This window comes from Rhyacophila brunnea, unplaced genomic scaffold, assembly GCF_057557595.1.
Source record: "Rhyacophila brunnea isolate RB1 unplaced genomic scaffold, BYU_Rbru_1.0 scaffold_11, whole genome shotgun sequence".
In the NCBI taxonomy this organism is placed as follows: Eukaryota; Metazoa; Arthropoda; class Insecta; order Trichoptera; family Rhyacophilidae; genus Rhyacophila; species Rhyacophila brunnea.
The window spans coordinates 41020480-41047015 of NW_028232763.1; the positions used below are offsets into that span (position 1 = coordinate 41020480).

The 26536-nt window shown below is 31.4% G+C and overlaps 2 protein-coding genes across 2 annotated transcripts in view; one reads left to right on the forward strand and one right to left on the reverse strand.

Moving 5' to 3' along the window:
- Nucleotides 1-26536, reverse strand: part of LOC147078717 (uncharacterized) — an 869452-nt gene that overhangs the window by 300891 nt on the left and 542025 nt on the right. The window lies entirely within an intron of this gene.
- LOC147078723 (uncharacterized) overlaps nucleotides 3903-26536 on the forward strand; it is a 49851-nt gene continuing 27217 nt past the window's right edge. Inside the window, exon 1 of the mRNA XM_085960390.1 lies at nucleotides 3903-4066. Within this exon, the coding sequence (XP_085816516.1) occupies nucleotides 4046-4066 (21 nt within the window). The 5' untranslated portion in view covers nucleotides 3903-4045. The remainder of the gene's footprint in view (nucleotides 4067-26536) is intronic.

Below are 26536 nucleotides of genomic sequence, written 5' to 3' on the forward strand. Positions count from 1 at the left end.
AGCCTGCATCTCTGTATGTATTTACATTTCTATAAATATGTATGATTTTAATGGTTGTGCATGGAATGACACTAACATAGAGGCTAATACATAATATATAATATACACATGTTAGTTTTAGTCATGGCCCCCACATCCAAAAGCGGGCCCCCGGCCAGGAGCTTTGGCGGGTCCCCCTACCTATCGCTAAGTTAAATGGTATGTGTGACGCACAACAAAAACATCTCTAAACTTGTGTTAGAGGTAAAAGTAAGAGCCTCCGGTTTATTTTTACCGATTTTTTGTAGTTTTTATACATCTACTTGAATTATGGAGTTGTCGAGTATTAACACAAGACAATCAAAGATTGCATATTACAACTTCATTTTTAAATGTTAATAATCCTTTCGTGAAATAGATAGCGCCTTTTTTACTATTAGAGAAAATTTTGTAATGTGTGTTTATCTCACATATCTGATTGAACCGCCGGACCCCCCTGAGCCAGGGCCCCTAGGCTAGAGCCCTGTCAGCCCCCCCGTTGTGGGGGCCATGGTTTTAGTTATTTAAAAAAATGAAGCATTCTCATGAAAGATCTACTGCTGGATGAAGGTTTCCCTTAGCTCGTTCATATATAACTCCATAGTTCTTCGCTAATACGTATCGGGGGAAAGACCATGATGTTTTCTTATACCCGATGTTAAGTTTAAAGCTCTGAAGGTTGCTTGAGTGTGTGTGTGTGTGTGTGTGTGTGACATATATTTCTGCAGTGATTAAGAGAGACACATGTTGGTATTTTTGATGATTTGTATTATGGCAAAGATATTTTGTAGTTATTACACGGCACTATAGAATAATTACATTATATTAATATTGGTTAATTTAAGTTTTGAATTAGGTTTGCAAGAGAAACGGACGAGCTGCGCGACTACATTTCGGAACGGTGCGGTGACAACTTACTGTGTCCTAGAAAGGCTCAATGACAACTGTTCCTTTTCCGTTGCGTTATTGTCTATGGTCTATAAATTACCATAGACAAAAACATGTCGGTTGTATGGTTATATACAAAACCTCTACATACGTACACTCGGTAAACCTGATATGATGACCCTGCATATCAAGAGGTTTTAGGACAGCCCTGTGGTCGTATATAGTAAATTTTTATAGCATGTCACCTATTGAAATGAATTTAATATATATTATCTCTTTCACGATGAGAACATCTATAAATAATAAATTACTTATAAATGCTTTCAAATAATATAGTAACACATTTTTAGGTCTATAAATGTTTTGTCGAATAACCTATGGAGGGGAAGTGACTACATAATGAAACAACTTAACCATGCGCAGATTGATTTTTCTTCTACTGCGCATAAATTACATACTTATTGTTACCGTTATTATTTCCGACTGCTCTTACATGAAGCCTATAGCATCGTTTTCTCTCGCTTGGCGCCGCTTTAACTACGTAATATTTTCTGTCAAAACTATCAAACTTCACATTAATGTGATATGTTTATAGCTATGTTTGTAGATACTATAGTGTCACAGCGCTGTTTTTCAATGGTTGTATACTCACCAATCGACATGTTGATACACATTGAGAAGAAAAACATTTCGGTGCATCATAATATAGGTACTAAGAGGGTTCACAATCAATCAAGGAATAATCATATTTCTACAACTTTACTAATATAACTTGGAATATGTACAGAAAAGTATCGGTCATCCAGTATCCACTAACGATATTTTCGGAAATTTCTAGGTTTTCTGGGTGGTAAGTTCTAAATGTCTATTATAAAAATTTCATATTGTTTTTCAATAATAATGTAATCCAAATCAAAGGCCCAATAGGTTGAGGAAAACGATCAACATCAATTCGCCGTAAAACGTCTATTAACATAAATCGCCTACTTTTTTTTTACTTACTCAAAGATAGTATTCACATTACACCATACCCTTCGCATACCACAAAAGTCCAAGCCTTCCCATAAATGTATATATATATAGACTGCTATTTCCTACAATTTGTGATTTTACCTAGCCATCCTACGATGATAATAGTAACTTTTGAGGTCACATTTTTAACACGGGGTTAGTTAAGTACACGTATCACGAAAAGATACTACCAAGTTGCGCACTGTTTATCTTTCCACCCTATGTAAAGTTCTCTTCTCAATCATTTTCTCATGGCTAAGGATCGTGACTACCCGAAAAAGCATCCATATTCTGTGCGAGCAAGACTCTCCATCACTAACGGTCCTCAGGTTCTCTCAGAGTAAAAAAAGGTTGCCACAGTAATCTTCTTCACTTGGTCGCTCCGGCACCTAGGCGGTCTACGTCTACTTCGCTTTCCCCGGATGCTACCAAAAACCACCAATCTCTCCAGATTATCAGACGAACAATCTGTCCAAAAAAACTGCAGAATTTATTTTATATGTGCTGTAGACAGCTAATTCTTTATCTTAATCATCTGAATGATTGACTGGTTCGTCCGGTATCCGGTCCGGTTCGCGCCAACACCACATTTCGAAGGTTAATTATAATATAAAATTTATATATATATATATACGTCAAAAACCAGCGCCTTACACACTACGAGGGCCACCTAATACACCCTTGCCCTGAGTTTCAATGACCTACCGATGTCAAGAAAGAGGGACACTACATATGAAGAGGTTTTAAGTGGCTTTAAAGATATTTTCTGCAACGAGATGTATAATAATTTATTCTAGCTTATAATGCTGGGAAAGGTAGAGGGCAGCATGAGCGTAGATATTATAAGCAGATTCTCTCCGTAAGTGTCTCAACGGCCAAGGCGTTGTGGTGGGGATACTACTGGCTCGCGATAGGGAGGTGTACTGCAATTTGGTTGTCTTCGAGATAAGATAGTCCATAAGAAGAAGACGATAAATAACTACATCGTCACCTTACTAGTAAAACCTCGTAAGTCTGTTTTAGAAAAATATTAAGGGAAAGGAAAAAACGTAATAAAAACAATATTTTAAACACCTTTCTAATCGATGAATCTGCTAACACTGGTTGTGAAATACGAGGTTTTAATTCCATTTTTGAAACCACGAGACCTACGAGTTTTTACAATTTGTTGATAAATGGACAGCATACTAGTCTATAGAACCGAGGTTTCGATATGGTTTAAAATATTTTTTTGTTTAAATTTTGTTGAACAAACATTGCCATTAGAACAGAACAAGCCTAACTGATTTTTTGACATTTTACAGGAGAGCACTTTTAAACTTTTTTTGTCATTAATTTAAAAACTGTAAATATAAGAATATTGGTTTAAATATACGATAATGCATTAGTTAAAACCATTGCTTATGTGAAAAAATACATTAAAAATTATATTCTGTTACATATTTTGTCAGATAACGACAGATAAGTTAATTTTGTTCCAAAATGTTTTTAAGATTGAAGTTAAGCTTGAAATGATCTAGGCTGATAACTTTTTTATGTTTATAATTCAGATACGCTTGTTCTGACTCTATATAGAGAATAAAAAAAGGAATTTTTTAGTACAATAAAAATATTTTTACAAAAAATTATTGTTCTATTCTAAGGGGACGAAAAAAAACTTAATTTTTCCATAATATCGGACTTACGAGGTCTTAATAGTAAGGTGACGATATGGAAATATTGGGAAATTACTACATAAGTCATGGAATCGGATCTTGTAGAAGCCATTGGCACTGCCATGAAAGTGGCGTTCATGTCGCAGTGAAACATGTGTGATCTCGTTAATATGCGGGTGTCTCTTTAATTGCAAATCACCGGTGTTTATTATTCGGAACTGTACACTATACGATATATATTTTAATGGTGTGTCAGATTTCTTGGGTAAAACGGCGGGACGGGGAGCGAGGGGACCACGTATAAAGAGACTGCCAGAACGTTGCGCGGTCATTCTCCGTCTATACTCAGTTCACAGCGCGAGTGACAAAGTCAATTTGTATCTTTACGGGTTTTTGCATTGTTCCACAAGAGGTTTTCTTGAACGCGGATAGTGGTGTTACTTGTTCTGTGAAATAGTACAGTGCCAAGCAAGATGTCAGTGATCAGAGTAGTTGTAAGTAATGATTTCCTTTTGTAATATAACAAGTTTCACTTATAACTTGCTACGTGATTTATTATACTGTGCTATTCACAAACACCCTTTTTCACAACTAGATACTCAGTTGACCTCTTTAGAGTATAAAAAGTTTGTAAACACATTCACTATTTATATTAGTTGACTATCTAATAAAGCTTTTTCTTTTACAATATAGCATTGAAATGGAAAGTGCTGGTACCTAATCATAATTATAACATAACTTCCTCAAAATCACCCTTAATTTAATTAATTATTCCTATACCATTTTCTAAACAATACTACGACGTATTTTTAGACCTTCAATTCACTTTGATATTTTAACAATAAAAATATATTTTAGCGAAAATTTAAACTGTATGATTCGTTACATACAACCAAGGTTTCGCCTTCCGGCTTCTTCGTGCATCAGACGTTGTTGATTGGCTCTACGATCCGATGTGGATCTTGGCCGTCTCATGGATAGTTAGCCTTACTTAAAATATTAGATCCCAGCTGTGATGTCAAATATATATTGAAAAACAGGATGTGAACTATCACACGTTGAAATGAAATTAACCGTAACTTAACATATACATGTATAATATATGAAACGGCAGTATATAACCCGTGTTTATAAGACTTATTCGCGACGTTACAGTATATCGAATATAATATCATTTTAACCGGAAAATAATTGTTTTAAAGAAAGTTTTTGATAATTGTACAATTTCGAGTTAATTATATTGACAGCTATTTCGGTCTATAACAAAATCTTCATTAATATATAACGATTACAGTTATTATAAACATATGCAGCGATTTTTAAGTTACTGTTTCATATTGATAATGAAACTTAATTATCATGTTAATGTTAAAACCAAAATCAATAAAATTATTAGGCACGCTAATTGATAAGACAACTGTTTCGAAAAATCAGCACATCTTTTAGAAGAGTATTTACAAATGAGTAACCAATAATTTCACCCCATTTCTAACTTATTGAATAAAAAAAACTACTCATTTAAATTGCAGTTAGCAGAAATGTATTTTGGCCTGTCTTTAAGTAGACATTACAATAATTTTTCATTTGGATTAATTCTTCAGTAGCCAAAATTCTAATCTACTGAAAATACCAACATTGCATAATATAATATTTAGATTCAATCTTCAACATCGATTATCTAAAAATTAATACATATCGCTAAAAATTAGTTAAAAATGCGATGAAGAAATTTAAATATAAACGAGATTCGTAGATTGATAGCGCGGAATATCTATCAGTGTCTTTTGCTCGCAAATATTAAATTAACATAATCTGGTTTTTCGCAACTATTTTCTTATTCTTTGTATTCGATGTCCGTTATTTGACATGACGTGCTGTCAAAAGTGTCGTGTTAAGAAACCATATCTGCATATTAAAACACTCAAATGAGTGAAAGCCAATAACACTTTTCATTTCAAACTCAACCGCAATATAACCGTACTCATTCTACACCTGGTATTCTACTAAAGTTTAATTACAGTAATTGAGCTTATGGAATACCGCGTAAACTTTCATCGATTGACCAATATTGATTCGTCAAACGTTTATTTAATAGTAATAATTTAAAACCAATTCATAATTATCGACACTCTCTTTCTTATTTTTATAAAGCCTAACATATCTCTTCCATGCATTACGATCACTAGTTTTTCGCTACCCACGTACTTACATCAAACTTAATGAAATCGCATCAGATTTTAGGAAAGCCCTGTACAGTGACGTCACTAAAGCAAGCTTAGAATGCAGGCCCTTTATATGTTTAGTTTAAAATTGACTACAAGTTTGTTATGTACCTACATATATATTTTAATATTTATTTTTGGCTATCTTAAACAGACAAATATACCAAAAATCTTAAATTAACATACATGCCATTTACTGAAAAATGGAGTACTTCCACGAAAACTTCTCTCAAATAATAGTTTTTTTAAGTAAATGGAGGTCTGTAGTATTGACCGGTTTGGAGGCACCCTTGTGAAAAAATTACTTGTGTGATAAACCCCTTATAGAACTTCTTATGCGTAATAAATTTAATATTACTAAAAATTTTTATATTTGTATTTGTCACTTCATTCGCTAGCCTTTGTAATGTGCCGCACCTATGCGACGCATGACCTGCTTACCGTCACGGGACTTCACTGGCCAAGTAGTAATTTAGTGCCCCTTGACTGCATTTTCCAGTACTTACCCATTATAATATTCAGCTCAGTCACATTTTATCAACCCCTATTGAGTACTATGTATACCTGCTTCATAATCCATTGGTTAATTTTGTGGTTTATCCAGCATATTATTGTGCCCCTATTGTGCTATCTTCTAATTTCCTGAAAAGCCACAATGAGAGATCACATTTGAAGATAGTATTTAGGCGCCCTATTAAGCCATATCAACATATTAATATATAGGTACCTCCTTCGTCTACAGACATTTCGCTGCCTGATTTCCAGGTTGTTATATATAACATTTTTAAGCAAAATGACTTTTTATTTATTTGCCATTTTGTTCTATTTCCAGAACTTTGTTTAACCTATTAGTCAGAATAACAAAATATATTAACGGATTTGTCGATAATGTTGACAATAAGTTATTTTTTATATGCAGAACACAGTTTTTATTATATATATTGGTTGTGCAATTATTTCAATGTAATCTTTCAAATTACTCTCCTGGAAATTTTACTGAAAGTTACATAGAACAACCTGGAAATTAGGCATCGATTTGTTGTTCGATATAGTCGAACTTGTTAACCCGTTGATTTTAATGCTATTGGTGAGAATCACTTTTGAGTCAGATATAAATTGCCACGCAATATAACACGCCTGAATATTTTATAGTATTTTTTTTATATATCTTTCAATGTCTAGAAAAAATACAAATTAATAAATAATATAGACTCGGGGTCACACTTAATATTTTTAATACCAAATCTCGTGTCTATAATACCTAAAGAATAATATTTTAAACTATTATTATTTTGTAATTATGAATGCCGTTAATCATGATAAATAAGTATATTTAACAAAAATGCGGATACGTTTAATAATAATATAACGTATTGAATTAATAGCCAGTTAAATAAATTATTAATTGAGAGTGTTAGTTACATTCGGAGAAATTCACAAAAAATGCCTTTCATACAAAAAGCTAGAAGTAGTAATAAACATTTTATTAAACATTAAACTCGGAAATAATTAAAACATCATATTACAATATTTATTGGAGAATCATGTTTTGTTATGAGTCAAATAATGCATTAATATCAATCAGCTGATGGTTGTTACTGACTGCAACTAACTTTCAATTTTAATACAAGTTTTACTAGCAAAATGACCTTTATATTATAATAGTGACTAAACTAATGCAGTATAATGTTACAATAATCATAACTCGAATAAATAACTATTTTAAGGGACGCTATTCAAATTTCAGGATAGTTCTCAATTGAATTCTTAATTTTATATATAGTCTGTGGGGTTGTTGCCAAAAGTTGGTAAGTCGATATATAAATATGCTAGGAAAAAATTCAAGGTCGTCCGATATAATAGAACATGCACATAAACCACAAATAAATTAGAATAAAGCCTGATTTTAGAGGGAATATCAAACTTCAAATTGAAATTACTCCATAACACGATTTCGAAACTTAACAACTTTTGAAAAATTCGATACATCAAATTTAGATAGCAATGCTCTATAAAATATTTTTGGATACAATTATCTATAAAAAACAAACGTGATGAAATATCCAAAAAATAAAAAAAATGACTAACTGACTAACTGACTTAGCAACTAATACCTTCATCCTTACAAAAATATTTAAAACATAATAAATACATAATTTGAAACAATATCATAAATAATATACCGATTAGATTAGAGAGAAAATTGTAATTCGTATGTTAAAAAAAGAATGTTAGGTACATTCTTAAATGTTTTGTGTTAATTATTCGAAAAATCATTTAATTAAAAAAATATATTTTGCAAGTGCAAGTACGCTAACATTTTGAGAGATTAGATACAAAGTTAGTATTGTTACCAGCTTAATTTGAATTACGAATTATGATCATGATCGCCAACATAACAAAAATTGATATATAAAAATTGGTTAGAAAATATCGTGATTGCACTTTTAGTTTAATTAATAAAACATACCACCTGGACTGCAAATAGATGTGGGTTCATGACCATTTCAAATATTTCTTTAAAAACAATCTAATAGTTATTTCTCAATTTGATATTGTTTCATGTATATATCGTCACCTTACTATAAGACCTCGTAAGTCCGATATTATGGAAAAATGAAGTATGTTCGACAAAATTTAAACAAAATTTTTTTTTCTCCATCATATTAAAACCTCGGTTCTCTAGAGTCTAGACTAGTATGCTTTCCATATATCAACAAATTTCAAAAACTTGTATGTGCTGTGGTTTCAAACATAGAATTAAAACCTCGTATTTCACAGCCAGCGATAGGAGATTCATCGATTAGAGAGGTGTTTTTGATACGTTTTTTCCTTCCCCTCTACATTCTTCTTAAACAGACTTACGGGGTTTTAATAGTAAGGTGACGATATCTATTCTAAAGAATAATACGTTTTATTATCTTGTGTGTAAAAAATAGTTCAATTATTGAGTTTTAAATTAGTTCCTAAGCTATTTTAATGAAATTATGTGCAATCTTTATTTTGAGTCTTAAGTGGAACATCTTAGCAGAAAAATAATTATTGTTTTACACTGTCCCATTTCCTTGTGCAATAAAGCAATTAACTTGAAGCAAAAGTTAAGTTTGCCTGCAATTAGCCATGCTTATTAATGCGTTTTCCCGCAGAACTTATACATTCTGGCCTTGTAAATAAGACACTCTGCGGCAATCATAATGAGAAAAAAAAACACATACAATGCCTAACCCACATTGCGAGCGAAGTTTTATATTTTCATTTTCAATTCGAATTTATAGATTATGGCGCTCGCTATTACAATATACGCCTACCCGATGAATGTTGCATATGTTTTCACATTATATATGGCACCACAATAGTCAATCGGAGAATATTTATACATAATTAAAGCAACGATAAAATGTTATTTTGTGACGCAATTTTACACAATTATTGTGCGTAAGACTCATGCATATTTCATTCACAGGCGTAACGGCTTTTAAATAGCTGCATTGCTCAGTAATAAAAACAATTATTACTTTAAAACATTAACAGGAAGTAAATTATTACTTAATTAATAAATGATTGTTATTTTGTTAAGTATTCTAATAAAACTTGTGAAATAAAAAAGCTCTTCTGACTCTTGCACAACAACATAATTTCACTCAGTGACTAAAGTCAGTACCTTACCGTATCAAGTATTAACTTACTCATATAACATGCTGCCAAAAGTTGTTAAGTCAATAATTAATTTAAGTATTTAGAGTTATCAACGGATTATGTGTCTATATATAAATATAAATATGCTAGAAAAAAATTCAAGGTCATCCAATGCACATGCACATGCACATCAAGCACAAATAAACTATTAGCATTGTGCCTGATTTTAGAGGACATGTCAAACTTTCAAATTGCAATTATTACTCTAGACTTACCAACTTTTGGCAGTGCAGTAACCCCACGATATATATTATTTTGATGCTAACATAAATGCATTAAGTTTTCTACACAGGCATATCACTAAATAGGTTCCCATGGAATATAAACTATCTACTGTTTTAATATTTTAAAAAAGAACGAACCGTCGTAGAACCGTGCCAATGACATGGTAAAACGTACCGCGCTTTCAATAGGTCTATGCTCTAGATTTGTATGCTACTGTATTACTATCGGATTTAGTATCTAATATAGATTGATGTGTGACTTAGTAAGCATTTTAGTCTCTCTAATAATTTATGGTATCTTAATGCTTGAAGTTGTACCTAATAAAACATTTCATAATTTAATGATACCATTAGGTAGTTTAATAACTTTTTAGCTAATTCTAAATATAAAATGTTGATTCTGTGTGGAAGCTCTTCAAACAAAAATAAATGAGGAAAGTATAATTTGTAAAGCTTTTACCTCGATTTAATAACCGAGCGAGGGGTCATGATTCCTATTGCATGATACCAAATCTCGAGAGTGAAGACAAATTTTTACGGAGACAACGATTGTCAAAAACTATATATATATATTTAAAAGCTTTTTTACAAGGAATGGCCATAAACTATATGGTACTTTATATACTTTTTTATACTTTATATAACTTTCATTTAAAATAATAAACATTACAAATATCTGGATTCAAATACACACGTTCATGATTAACAAAATAACATAAATGAGTAGCTTGATATCAATGTAGGCCAAACGCCATATTTAACGAAATGTATGTTACTTTTCACACATGTTTATGAGTCTCCTGTAAAATTTTGTAAATGGCGTTTGACCTACTCTGATATCAAGCTACTCAAATGTTATTTTCACTAACAGTGTGGTTTAAAACCTAAACCACTGTATCATTAATACAGCAAACTCTGTGCTTCGTTGGAAGATAGTATTTTTAACCCTAACTAGAAGTCGTATTAACATATTATTCTCTTTTTCTTAAGAATAATAATTTGTAGCTATTCGCCCCATCTATTGGGTTCTTGCTTTGGATTAAACATGCTTTGAAAAAAAATCATATGAATTATTTTACTACGTATTTTCGTTTTCAATCATTTATTTACCTACATCTAAATATGACATCTTCAATTGTATATTGTGTTTGGTTAACCTTATTCTAGTATTCAATATACGAAATAAAATCAGTCTGTACCACCGTGCCATGTGACGCAACATCGAATGTCTCAATTTCGAACGAAATAATTAACAAGTGATCAATTTTCAGATTGTTTCTTGCATTTTATGACCCGTAAATTGTACAACTATGACCCCGAGTTTTTTTTTGGTATGTAAAATGCTGGTACCAAATGACCTTTATAAAATCAGATCCGACTCATTTCTTTTTGTGGCTGAAATTTCATATACAATGGATAATATTTTTACTCATTATGCAATCAATACAGTACTCGTGGATCGTGTGATTTTTTTAATATTAATAATAAGGCGTGGATATTGGGTTCAAACATTTAATAACGTTAATTATTCTCTTAAATTCTCACACCATTTAGAAGTTAAATGTGTGAATATATAAAGACGTGACAGTTGAAAATAAATCGAAAGCTAGATCCAAAAACAAAGAAGGAAGTAATTCTAGATGTGGTTGCTGCATGGCGCTCGCGTTGATTTTGTGTTGCCAGTGATTTTCGGGATGACTTCGTAGAATTCATTATTCCCCAACTTGCCACAATTGGCACTATAATCCGATGTGAGTCCTGGCCGATTGTAGGGAGAGTTTCAATTTTCCTTCATTGACTAAAAGCATCAAAAATGCTATATCCCCATCTCCTCGTTTGGTCTCTCAACTCTCTATTTTCTTTCAGGTATTTCTACATAAAACCATATGAATTATTAAGTGTTTGGCATTTTTAAGGAATATCCTGCCTAATAGATGTGAAACAATAGAGGAAAAACTTAACAATGCATACAGTTTAAAGCTGTATACTGCTCGCTGTGTATAATCTTCACACACGGATCTGTAGACCACTTTCAATGGCACCCTTTCAAAAATGCTAGGTATTATCTGCAGTCTGACACCTTTTTTTGAAAGTCGATTGCCCTAAAATTAAATTATATACAAATTTATCTTAAAAGCACAGTTTATAATATAGGTACTTATATAAGTATAATAAATAAATAATAGCTTGAAACCTTTCTTCTTTTATAACGCGAGTTGAATAAAGAAATTTTAAATTAGTAATATATAATAATTATTATATTATAATACAAAATCATTGTATTAGAGTTCATTACGTAAACGCCAGTTAAATGAACCAATTTATAATCATATAAATAATACAATTCAATACACGACTTGTAGGCTAGTTAGTGTGGCATCAATACATCTGTATATACTATACAGGTTTGAAGATGTCAAAAGGCCAAACTCAGGTCATCAATGACATAATCCTATATACAAAACTTTTATTATCAATTTAAAATCAACACATTATTGTATAGTTATATTATAATGTTTCAATTCAAGATAAATAATTCAGAGCTCTATATTCAATGTGTTAAAGCAATAATTACAAAACTTTATATAACAGAGCAAACTGTTTGAAAATACTCTATAAATAATTACTGATCGATATGTTTATGTCTTGTTGTGTGACATAAGAATATTTAAAGGCTTTATAATCGTCAGCTAAGTAATTAGTCCAAAGTTATCTCGCACTCTTGTTATGATACAGTGAAACTTGTCATGTATATTAATGTATTTATACGTAATCACTTTCTCTATAAATCGTTATACATATACAGCAAGTTGTATCGTTTTGTGGGACAGATATTTTAATTGATCACCGAGTTATCAGAATCCGATCAAATTGACCACACAGCTACGTGTAAGGCAATGCCGAGAAAATATTTCTAGTATTGAACATTATTAAAAATCTTTTAGTTATTTTCATCGCACATTGCACCGCCGGACTGGTTTCTCGTAACTATTCGATGTAATATACCGTAAAAAGTCAAAATACTAAACTGGTAAATTCGCACGAGTAGTGTTTCGCTTCCTACATTGTTAAATATCGATTAAAACAACGAATACGACATAAAAAAACTTAATAATAATCGAAGTATGTAGCGATACCGTATTGTAGTGATGATGTCAAATACTATCAACAGGCTCGATTGAATACGTCAACTTTTACGAAATCAACTTCTATAATACAAAAAATAAGCTAAAATCAGCAACATTTTTCTGTTAAGTTTTTATGAAGTATCTACATACGTTCAATTTTCGCCTATTTCCCGTTTACCTAGACACTTGAAATTTCTTACGCTAATGCGGTGACAATTTTACTACAATTGGAGGTTATCCAGTATTCATTCATATATTTCATTTAGTGTTCTTTAAAAAACTAACTTTATGTTAATTATTTATTTAAGAAAAGACTCATTGAGTACCTACATAACAAATTATTAATTCAAGACGTTCACACCATGACATTTAGAATAAAAAGTACAGTTAAATCAAACATTATTAGGGAAAAAAATAAACCAAAAAATAATTTTATAGCAAAAGTATTAAAATAAAAAAAACAACAATAATTCAAGAAAAATACAAATAAAACAATAAAATAGGATTTTAAAAACAAAATACATATTGCATCACTAAAAATGTCCATATCTCTAGGGAGTGACCAGCCGCATAGTCCTCGCTATTGATGCCTGGTGAGGCTGACATGAGGAAACAGCTTTCACCTAATTTTTACCAAAAAAATTAACGATCTGAAACCTTTGCTGAAAGATTCCCCGTGGTTCGTTTTCATATAGAAACGTAAGAAAACACATGAATGTCGTTGCTCTACTTTTCGAGACAATGGAAATAATTTTACTAATGGCTTAAGGAGGCCAAGGAGCCGTGCCCAACTAGTATTTTTAAACCCTATTTTATTGTTTAATTTGTGTTTTTCTTGAATTATTGTTGTTTTTACTTATTTTATATCTTTTACCATAAAATTATTTTTGGTTTGTTTTTTTCTCTACTAATTTGATTTACTTGTACCCTTTATTTTAAATGACATGTTGTGAACTTCTTAAATTGATAATTTGTTATGTACTCAACGTATTTTTTTTTTAAATAAATACATAATATTATTACCATACATCATTCAATAATCGTTAAACATTTTCCTAATAAGTAACGAACAGAATAAAACTTTAATAATATACGTACATAAGTTGGAAACTCAGAAATATAAATATTAGAATGTGTCTTTCACATCGGCCGAGATATGATGAATACAATTCTGTGTCCTGTCCGTCGTCATGTTATATTTTTTAAGATTTTTTCTAATAGTTATGTTTCTGAGGTATCTCCAAATTATGTATGTTACATTATCAAAGATGATTCTTAAACCACAAAATGCAGCCGTTTCTTCTTATACATAAATACAGTTAATATTTCCATAGAGAACGAGTTAGGAAATGCTATAATTTTGTCTTTTTATAATGTGGTCGACGTATTTTAGTTTTTTAATTTTACTACCACACATAATTTTTTGGTTATTTTCCATTTGTTTGAGGATATAAATATTAGTCACCGGTGTACAAACATAATTGTTAATTACATATTTCCTAAAGATTATAGCTTAATTGCTTACTATCATAATTATAAAAGGATACATTTATTAACCGGTTCGGCTTGAGCCATTTCCTACAAGCCAGCGCGATCCACTCGAGAACATCTCTACATAGTTGTTGCCTTCACCTTTCAACGTGTGTTTCGGCTAACTTGCATGAGATGTTGGGAATATACGTCGGATCTATTAATCATATAAGATCTCCGCTTTTTTTTTCAAGCAAGATAATGCAAAACGCCGTGTGGCAATAAAACAAAACACACAGATCGTGAGAGTGAAGAGTGAGAGCCATTTTCAAGGCTTTTGCGGTCAATCACAATCAGTGTGCTGTGTTGCAATGCTGAGAATAACCTTTCTGCATTCATCGATCGGTTTATATTATCGATGCTTTTGGAAATAGACTATATCAAGCGAAACAGTTGCTTCTACACATCAACACTGCTGCAAAAATAATATCGCAATTGCAGAAACATAACCTACAAAAACTTCCAAAATATATTCCTTGGATTGATTTGGACTTAAAAAAAATCGATATAAAAAACAGCCATACTATCGGTACAATCATTCAAATAAATAATCGTTCATACGTGGTTAGCCTTCAACACATCGAATACACGTATTTTGCTCGCCGGAAGAAGACTAACACAAAGATGGTGGCAATTTATTTACAGAATGTTAAAGAACTTCATGTACGCGTGGTTATAAGTATATCTGTAATATTAGTAGGTAGCTATGTCGTTAGCTTACGTAAGAAACTTCGCCTAAATGCAATAAAAACTGTCAATGGCTTATTTTCCAATTCCCTGTATACTTAAAGACTTGAAATTTGGTACACCGGTGATAACGTGTTGACCGTATATTTTAATAATATTCGGAGGTTTTCTGATACTCAAATATGGTTCCTTACCATGTCCGATCCTAATAATGGGCCTCCGCAGGGTGGAGGTTTGTATTAACAGATTTTTTGGTTTTTATGAGAAATTGATGTTAGCCACTTCTCAACCTATTATAAGTATACAAGTAATAAAACAAGTTGAAAAACAAGAATATGCATATTTACCAGATCCAGGATTTGAACCTGGGACCCATGCCATTATAGACCGACGCGTAAGCCACTCGGCCATTGTATACGTGGTGTTTATCACTATTTTATATTTATATTCATTATATTATTCTGATCTGAGATTATAATCGTAATATTCGATTTAATTTGTAAAAATATTTCAGTGTTTAGAAAATTTCGACTGTCTGTTTTGTCAGTCCCGAAATAAAGTAAGTTTTTGATATACTTATATTTTATTATATATCCACCAGGATAAGCAATTCGCTGAGTGAGGATGCCACATGCTAATATTTTACATAAACTTTTTATACTGTGATGAGCTTAGTTCTAAATTCAAAAACCTGACAATTTATGATTGTATATCTATAGAAATGTAATTATTTTTAACATATTGTATTATAGCTCGTTTATACAGTTTTATTGTTGTTTTTAAGTATCAGCCCAAACACAAACATATTAAAAAATATAAAACAATAACTAGTTATATTATTATATGTAATGCCCAAAAAACGTCTAGTTTCAATTATTCTTTTGTAGTATTTTAATTTTTTCAGACATAGTTTATTGTCTGTGGTTTTTTGCTGTCAAATAATAAAATTATGTCATACCACATTCACACAATATAATAGCCGTTTATTTTTTCTGATGTTTACGGTCTATGATGAACCTAACAAACGATATAATAACATAACAGCCTTCACAATGTATGATTATTGAATCATTTAATTAAAATAATACTTCCTGGTGCTTAACAGTAACTGGAATTAACTCCGTAATACTGAAGTAACGAGGTATTTACTGTGCCTGATACAAACATTGTTCACTTTTTAACTATTTCACGCAACATACACACCATCGCCGAAACATAAAATGCGGATTGGCGTGCAACGAAAGTGGATCGCGTGATGATAATACAAAATCGCTTTCCGGTCAATCATTCTTGTAGAAATGCACATATCGGCGTTTTAATTGGATGCGATTTTCTGCCGAAACATACCGCATTTTTTCGGCTTATGTAAATTAATATTAAAACACAGTCTGGGTGAATGTACTTCACGCAACGGCGATGCTAACATGTGCATCACTGAAATTTAGAGTGTAACATGTTAATTTCTAATATGTAGGTAATTAAAATGCCAGTATTGAGAAATATTCTAATAAATTGGTGCAGTTAACATCCAATTATAATTTTAAATTATAATAACATACCTTCCTAATGATAAACTTATATAAATAGATACATATGTACAGTCCTGTTTCTATAACAATATGTTTTGAGCCTCTACGCCTTGTCTACGGCCTACGCGACTTAAAATATTATATAGGTCATCACTATCGCAACTACAGCTATAACCATATTAATGGCTCTTGCCCAACTCCACTAAATATCTCCACATCTCCACTCTGCTCTATCTTCTAAAACCTCATATCACTACCGCAGCCTTAGGGATACCTTGTATTTTTCTAGACAGTCCATCCTGCTCAATCTACATCTCGAAATGCTCATTTTACTTCACGTATATTGAGGAGAATCTTGGGTGATTGAAGGTGCAGCTACCATTTTATTTGACGCAAGTAACGCAATCAATTCGCTAGAAAATTCAAAAAGGGGTCTCGACACAGTTCAAACTAGTCATACAATTAATAAATCAAACAAAGTCCCTTCAAATAGCAGCAAAGAGACCCATAACATAATCACTGAAACGGATATGTACTTGTACACAAAAATAAATAACTAATAAATTATGATTATTCTCGTTAATAATTATTTTTAGTAAAATGATATGATTTATGGTTTTTGTTTATTTTTTATTGTGAGGTCATGTAACTCGCCGGTGTATTGGGCCTTTATATCCTTATATCGATCAGAGCGTTTCCACAAAGAGGTGGTTATCTACAATAATTGTTGGCACAGATAACACGTCTTACTTGATTCCAAATGTATCCGATTAGAATAAAGACGTGTTTATTGTGCTATTTAACGACATTTGACAGCTCGCTGTTAACGCGGTCTGATCGGCCGTATTAAAATACATCACGTCTGGCAGTTAACTTTCTGGGATAATTAACTGCCTGAATACGACATATCATATTATTTATCACATTTTTATTGATTTTTTAGTTAGGTGATATACCTATCTGCTGGTTTCAAATAAATAAATTTTAGTTTTCTTCAATACAAATCTTGACTTAATGTGTCTCTGTAAACCGTAGTAGCATTTATTTGACAGTGTAATTCTTCTACTTCTTAGCTAATATAATTTTAAGTAATGCGTGATCCCATATATGATAATTTGTTGATGTTCTCAAGTTCGTAGCCATTGGTCATGAATAATCGCAGGCATGTAATAAAATGCTTTCTTGACTTCATTTACCAGATCCAGGGTGGATTAGATTTTGCTACTATATAAATTTTATCTGCATATTCGTAGAGCTAAATGTTATATTAAAATTAATTACTTTTTTTATTCAACGAATAATTCACAAGATTTAAGAATGTAACATACTAATTATTTAACATATATACTTTTTGTTTTATTTTAAAATTTGTCGTAATTAAGTGGTCTAGGACGATTTGGCACCGGACAACTGGACGCCACGGAATTCGAAAATAAATAGACGTTAGGTACTTATAGGTACTTTAAAAAAAATATTCAATATTATTATTTATACTTCAATGATTATATTATGATTTAATAGTTGGTAAGAATGTAAATATGCAGACGTAAACAATGATTTAATAGTGCATATGTTTAAGTTCCAACGAAAAAAGAGTTTATTATGTTATATAAAGCCTTAGGCATGGTAATTCTCAATCGGCGATAAAGATTACACTATGTTAAGAGTAAAATGAATTAAAACTACTAAGTAGTAGATAGAAACTGATTAAAATACCTCGTCTACACGTGTCTACGACAGTGCGGCGTCCAATTGTCCGGAGGCCAGTCGTCCCATTCCCTAATTAAGTATGGTACCTTTATAATATAATGGTCTATGTGCGTGGGCGCAAAACCCGAGAGATGCAGGTTCGATTCCTGCGGGGTGTCTTTTTTCAAAAAGATTTTTTCTATTGGTTTTAATATATTTTCTCATTATTAATGCTTTTGTCTTCAAGAGATCAATCAATAATAAATATATTGAAATTCCGTGTGCTTAACATTTTTTTTTACATAAGATATTAGTGAATTTATTTCCAGACATATATATGTATATAGCTCGAAGAAAGAACAATCGTTAGATAAGTTTAGTCATCCAGTGGTATCCAAGAGGTACAAAACGTCCGCAAAGTAGACCTAGAGGCCACTGGATCGATGAAATGATAAAATTCTGCGGAAGTACGTGGCAACGCAACGCACAGGACCGAGAGAAGTGGAATCAGTTTGGAGAGGCCTTCATCCAGCAATGGATAGATTCAAGCTAATGATGATGATATAGTTTTATTGTATTTATCAGATATTAGAATCAACACAAAGTTGTATAGAAAAGGAAGGATTGATATTTTAAACAAATAATTGCATGCAATTATTTTTATATTTAATTGAAACAGAGAGTATTATATTGGCAATTTATTTAATATATTGTTTTAATTACTGCAATCTCACATGTATGTAATATAAAGAGAAGTATTGATTCGCTACCTCTCTAGATCTTCTTATATATAAATAAATGTATATATTACATATAAACTCGACTCGATTTTCCCACGCTTGGTATTGGCGAGATAGTTGTTATTAAGGCCTCGAGCAAAAAGGGCGCAAGTCCAATTCTCATGCGAAACCAAATACATGGTGACATTGAAACATAATGCGATATTTAGAAGATCTTTTTACTCATTGAGAATAATCACTTGTGACATTTAGGAAGCATTAAAGTGGAAATTCTTTTATACGTATATGATGATTTCCGCAATGTTTTCAAGTAACCCCGATATTTTTAATATCTAGTTAACCTTATGGTGTTAATGAGACCCTTCAATACTTGTCACAAATAGTAGAATACATTATTATTATTATTATTATTATTATTAGCCTGGATGGTTCCGTTTCTCTCGGTAATATGCGATGAAATGCCTCGTACTAACATAGAACTTATCTCGTCGATTTGAATTTGTCTGAATCAGTTTTTAAAAATTTATATTAAAAATTTAAAAAATCTATAAATTAAACTGTTTAACACACATAATGATAGCATAATTTGTGTTATTATTTATTTGTAATCTTATGTGTATCCACAAAAGATAATCAATAAACCATTATAGTAACCCAATCATTATCCTAAGAGTTCCATTTATAGTCCAGTCATATTAAATCAAAATACCCCCTTACCTGGAAATAACTATCCAAAATGAGAGACAACGTCATGTTGTACATATTACTAATGCCCAGTCCCAAGTCGCAATAGCCAATTGGTCTAATTGAAGGACGGATCATCTTAGAAGACAATCCCAGACTATGTGATTGGTATCCTGCAATTCACCGTAAAATAATTTCTGCATAATATGTAAACCGATTTTGAATTTTAACTTTAAATTTACTGAATGGTGATTCTGTTAAATTATTTTCTAATTCACTGTGAAACACTGTGCGTTTTTTTTAAGACGGCTAAACATTTTAAATTGGCCTTAGTTTTTTCAAAGTCATTGCAGTATCACATACTGGAAACCATAGTGCTACGTATACGGAAAGCCTCTTTTTAGGGGAATTATTTACAGGTAAAACATTTATTGTAAAAATAAACATTTCATGAATATACAACATAAATAATACAACCAAAAGTACAACTGAAAATTTTACATTGACTGGACTATTCACGAAATTAAAAAAAAAAACATTCGAATGGGACGGTTGTATAGCAATAAGAAAATAAAACAAAAATTACAAACAATTACTTTTTTTTATATTTTCGAAGGTCATAATTTGTAATTATATAAAATATTATCCACCCAACCCGAGTAAGTACCAAAATTTAGGTTTAAATGGTGATATAATAATATTAATTAAAATATGATGTAGGTACAAATTAAATTATTTTTCCTAAATCATTTCCTGATGGAAAAATTATTATGATGTTCGATATTGACCTAACGCAATTACCGTGCGTCAGCATTATTATTGGTTGTAAATAGAATCATAACGATAACCTCAACAAAATGGGCAATAAATTCAACCAAAATGCCAAACATTTTATTTTATCTAAACAATTGGCATTCATTATTAAGTGGCTGATCGTAAATAAATAACACGCAGCGAATTAATATTGATTTCATCTTGGCTTATTTCAATTTATCTCCGTAACCTTTACATATTTGTAGTTCTGTTTACTTTCAATCGATGCTCAAGACAGTGCTTCAACAACTTTTTCGTTTCTTGAAGAATACAGATAAGAATAAATTAGTTACATGTAAATTGTACGAAAAACATTTCACCGTGGCACAGTTCGCCGTTAGCTTTCTTATCGGAAAGAGATGACCCGTCTCCAATTTTATCAGATTCAATATGAAAATTAATTCAATTTTCATAGCTGATTTTGACAAAATTCAAGAATTAAAGAATGAAAACCTAACCTAACCTAACAAATGATCCAGTATATCGGCTATTTTCAAAATTTGTTTGCTTCTGGCTTCCTGTAAAGTGTAAACTGATAAGAACCATGTTTTATTTATATATGAATTTTATGTCAGTACTATACGACCTAAAGAGGTTGGACGGTATAAGTACAAGGTTGAATAAGTACAAAAAATGCGTTTTATTAATAATAATAAATAAGTATGTAAAAGTATCTTTATTGCTAACAGACGGAAACTCTGATTTTACAATTCAGATAAGTATCTGAATTTCAAATTCATATAAACATCTGAATATCGGTTTTATTAAAATAATTACAAGATAAAAAGAACTTTTTACATACAACGTTTTTAAATTTTCTGTTGAATCATATACGAGTACGAGGACAAATAAGAGTACGACCTAATAAAAACGTTGTAATAAAAATGGAGCGTCTCCTCAAGCATTATCATAATATGTAGCCATATTAATACAACACTACTCTACTTCCAACCCTAGAATTTATTAAGAAACAGACTTAACATTTAAAGACAGCTATTGTTAACATATTTTTCCACAGAATAAGCTTAGGAGTCGTCGATATATGATATCACGCTCTAAGCAGGGGAAGTAGGTTTCATTTAATGTATTGATTTATAATGAAGATGATAGGGGAGGTCTTATAAATATGAAGTAAAAGAAACAAAATAATAACTCTTTTATTAGGTACTGAAATCGGCCATTTTCAATGAATTAAACGGTGAATTAAAATGTGGCGTAATATATAGATGACTCGATATATTGATGATGACTTATCGTGTGGTTGGTACACATTTTTTAATAAATAATTTGAATGCCCATGTCATCGCGCCATATGAATTGAATTTTATGACGTAGAGTAGACGCTGGAATTTTATTTTAGATACGCTATAGTATTTTCGTCGTACACCGGTTGAGAAGCTCTGATATTTTAAGAGATATAACGTATAAAACTCTTAGAATGAATGTTTATAAGAAATGTATACCTATTCATTTTTTCTAGAAGCTGTACTAATATATTATTATTATTTTGTCATTATTTACTGGACAGTATATAAAAACAAGTAAAAAAATCATAACACATCAGTAGAAGAATACACACTGACCTTGTGCATTGAAATAAGTAGTGACAGCTTTCGTTGTCGGAAAATTGTTTTTTTACGAACAACAAAATTTGCATAATAATTTATAAAACAAATAAATCATTTTTTTAGATAAGTTAAAGTTCAACTGATTAAATAATATTATTTTTTGTTTGTCTTTTGTGATAATTAATAATACTGTGGAATTATAGTAATGAGGAAACTTATACCAACATAATACGATCAAAGAATGATGGGAAAAAAATGATCATTAAATCTGCATTTGTTTGTTTTTTACAACAATGTATTTACCTATATGTCTGATTCAATGATTATTATTTTGACTTGAAAGGGTACTGTAATTATAAATAGGAAATATTGAGTAGATGTATATTATATAAGTACCTATGTAATTTGTGACTAAACGATATTGTTCAATGGGTCATTATGGGTAAAAGGAATATTATTATCTTATTATAAGAGATCCTGAAAGTGGTTAGATGTTGGTAATATTATATTGGTAAATTTACAGTGTCGAGAAATGGTAACCCTTAACAGTACGTGCATGGATTTACTTGCAACAATATTGTGTATTTTAAACTATCGTGACTGTTTACAAGGAAGAAGTGCTGACTGTATCGCCAATATCATTCTTTAAGAGTAAACGAGACGCAATATTGTCATTGTATGGTGCGAGTTGACAGGTCATGAAAATCAGTTAACCTCAAAATGAGTGTCTGTGCGCTGTTGTTCGTTTTTTCCCCGGCAGGTTCGCCACTATCACAGGCATAATATATTATATCGCACAGTCCAATTGTCTCGTGAGAATTCAGTGCATTTTTGTTGCTATTTCCGCGATCGTATATACTGTGGACAGTAAGTATTATCGTGTCGATAACAAGAAAATGTATTGGTAACCATGTATTATCCTGCAGTTGGCAATATTGCATTCATGAATCAAAAAAGTTTGGAAGCTTCTAAATTTTCATGCGACAGTAGGGATTTTTTCGATCTATGCCTGCGCAGTAGGACGATAGTAGCGAACCTGCCGGTAAAAAAAACGAGCTTCGAGCGAATTTTCAGGTTTACCGATTTTTACTACCTTTCAAATAGTATGAAATAGTACCATAAAATGACAACATCGCGTCTCGCTCACTCTTAAAGAATGAATTGGAGAGACAGTCAGCACTATTACGTGTAAACAGTTATTGTCACGATAGTTTAAAATACTCACTATTGCCGCCAGTAAACCCATGCACGTGTAAAGGCGCTATAAGTCTGAATATTTAATGATGTTCTCAGAACCCAAAACAGTTGTCAACAACTTAAAACAACAGATTTATCAAATAACTATTATAGTAAAGTTTTAACAAGAAAAAATGTCAAATGAATTAGGTACTGGGCTACTACAAAAGAGATATAAAAATTGTCGATAGTGTATATCTCAAAACATTAACGTTTAAATAATATGTTAAAATTTTCTGTGAGTGGGTTATTATTGTTACATTAAACATTTAGTAGATGAATGGCGGATATATAAAACAGCAATTTTAATACACTTACGCACTTTGCTTTAGTTAATATGTACAATATTATAAGTCAATCTAAATCACGATTTTTGACTTATGAATAGGTCTTGACTATCTATAAACCTCGTAAGTACTTCTTTAGTATCACGAATAAAATATTGTAAACTTCTTGCACGCCTGATACATTGTTAAATATCACGACGTATTATAATGGATATCAAAATGATACAAAATAACTGTAACACTGCAGCCAGAGCTTGACGAATTGAAAAATTGATCTTGACGCAAACATAGTATCGAAGGTACTGCAGAAATGCAACCATATGGATATACATTCAAAGATATATGGTGACTTTTATAAGTATACGACGGAGAGCACAAACGTCACTGTTAGATGCAATAATTGTAAATAAATAACACTGTATTGAATGCATCCATTTTTATACAAAGAACTATTTATAATTCATTCTTTATTTACTAAACTGAAATGGCTAAAGCAATAGTAAAGATATTGCAAAAAATACACATGCACAATGTGAAAACTAGTGTCATACTATCACGTGACCTGATTCTGTAGATATTTGAGCTTATAGGGATGTTTTTTTTAATAATATTATATACTTTAATTTAAGCGCACTGGATTTCATGGCAAATGGTCTAGCGGTCAAAATGCTCAACTATCGTGACAGTAGAATTTTATAGCCCGAGTTAGAATCGCGGTTGGGAATTACTTTTTTTAATTTGAATTAATTTTTTCGTGAATAATAATTTTCAGTGAAATACAGATGAACAAAATTTCTGTAAATATGGCTGTCACAGCCAACCTACCTTCAATAGACACCTTCTGCACTACGAAATACTAATTATGTGGAAGGAATTCAATGATTCAATTATTCAAACACTTATTTATATGTATGAACTATTATTTTTAATTTTAAGTTTTGTACTATTCCATTTGAGTCGTTTTTGCGACCCGGGTTTCGCCTTTCGACATCTTCAGGCACTGTTTACATTCACCAAAAGGAAAACACACTCACAACGTACAATATTAACTCTTAGTTATATAACAAATTAATACAATAAATTAGGTAAAAACTTATCACCTACCTATTAAGTCAAGGATCCAATAAAAGAAATATATGAAACAAAATATGAATTGTTTGTAAAAACCCCATACCTTATCAATAATAATACACACGATAAGCGTATAATAAATCATCAAACCTAATAGTTCATTAATAAATAAATAATAAACAATAAAAATACTACACTCTAGAGATGTAAAATCGTTCATTCTAGGAACAATAGAAATTAATGGAGTTTTATATTTTAAGCATTCTGCATTTTGTTCATCTGATAAAAATGAAATACCTAAAGGTTTAAATAATAAAGCCAAAAATAATTAACCATCTCTTCTTGGGTTATAAACTACAATAATATGTGATCATGTCCAAGATAATGTCAGTTAGTAATTAGTATCTATACCTTCTCAAGTAAGAAAATCTCCAAAATGGCTCCAAAACCTTAAGACTCAAATAATAATTGACTCACTCACAAGAATATCTTCAAACTGATGAATTAAGTAGGTACTAGGTACTATAGCAACGACCTATTGCAGATAGTAACTTTATTATAGATTCCTACCAAATCCTAACTGTCATTCAATATCAGAAATCAATATTAAGTAATTAGGTACTTTAATAATGACCCCATTATACGCAATCGAAAAGCGCGTAGCTTAATATGCACTAGACGCAAACGGCAGTGTTCCGAGAAAATTTCTCCCATGTATGCTCAAGTGAGTTCGGTTAGTTCCCAGCTGCAGTGCATTGCGACAGAGTCAGGTCGTGATGTGTTCGCTGTACCGAGAACGGCCTCTCGTCCGACCGCCTGTGCGCCTCGCAAATGGCAACGTATTACGTGGAATAGAGGCTATACTTACCTAATGTCGGGCACGTTGCGGAACTCCAAGTGTTGTCCACCATCTTGCATTTGTCTGTACACTACGTCCGCAAGCAATGCTAGCCTTTAATTATTAGTGAGGTGAACTGTGTAGAAACCAAAGACATTGCATAAAACATTCTCTACAATACGAAGCTTACACGTATGGACTACTAGAGCAGTGTCTGCCAAAATGTGTGCCGCAAAAAATCTTAGAGTGTGCCATGAAGGAAGAAACCACAAAACTGTTCATTTTAAATGATGCCTATTCATTTAAATTTTCTTCAATTTTAAATAAATTCAACATCTAAATCTCTGTTGCCGTTTGGATCGTTGTATCTTTGCGAATTTAGTTTTTCAGCGCTCATGGAAATGAAATTAAAAAAAAAACCGAGAGCGGTGGCAGATGGTACCTAGATGAGGAGTGACGTGTTTGTTTATCTAATTTATAGCCGCGTTTTGACAGAAATATATTTAAAAATCAATTGCATCCTTCTCACTAATCAAATTATTACCACCTGTATATATATATATATATATATATATATCGCACATGTATTTCAAAAGTGACACAACTCAAATAGCAGTGTTTTTTAGTTATCACTATGGACGAGTTTGCGAAATGTTTCTCTATGACTCAACAAAAGCGTAGTAATTTACCTTCAGAAATAGTCGGGCAGATGGCGCATGTGTCATTCTTGTTGTTTCAAACCCCGTGGTGTTAAGTAAAGTTTAAAACTGTATTAGTTTAACGTAGAGCTTTTAGACGCAACATTTAGAGTTAAGACATTTTTGTTGGTAGAAGTATGAAAAAAAATGTTTTATTTCAAATTCTGTCATTTTAGCTGATACAAATAAAAATCAAAGGTGTCACAACTCAAAATAATTCGGTCTTTTGTGAGTTTACTGAAGATCAAAATCATCACATCTCAAAAAGAGGGATTTTCAAGGCTTATGACTCGAAATATTCAAAAATGACATTTGATCAATGTT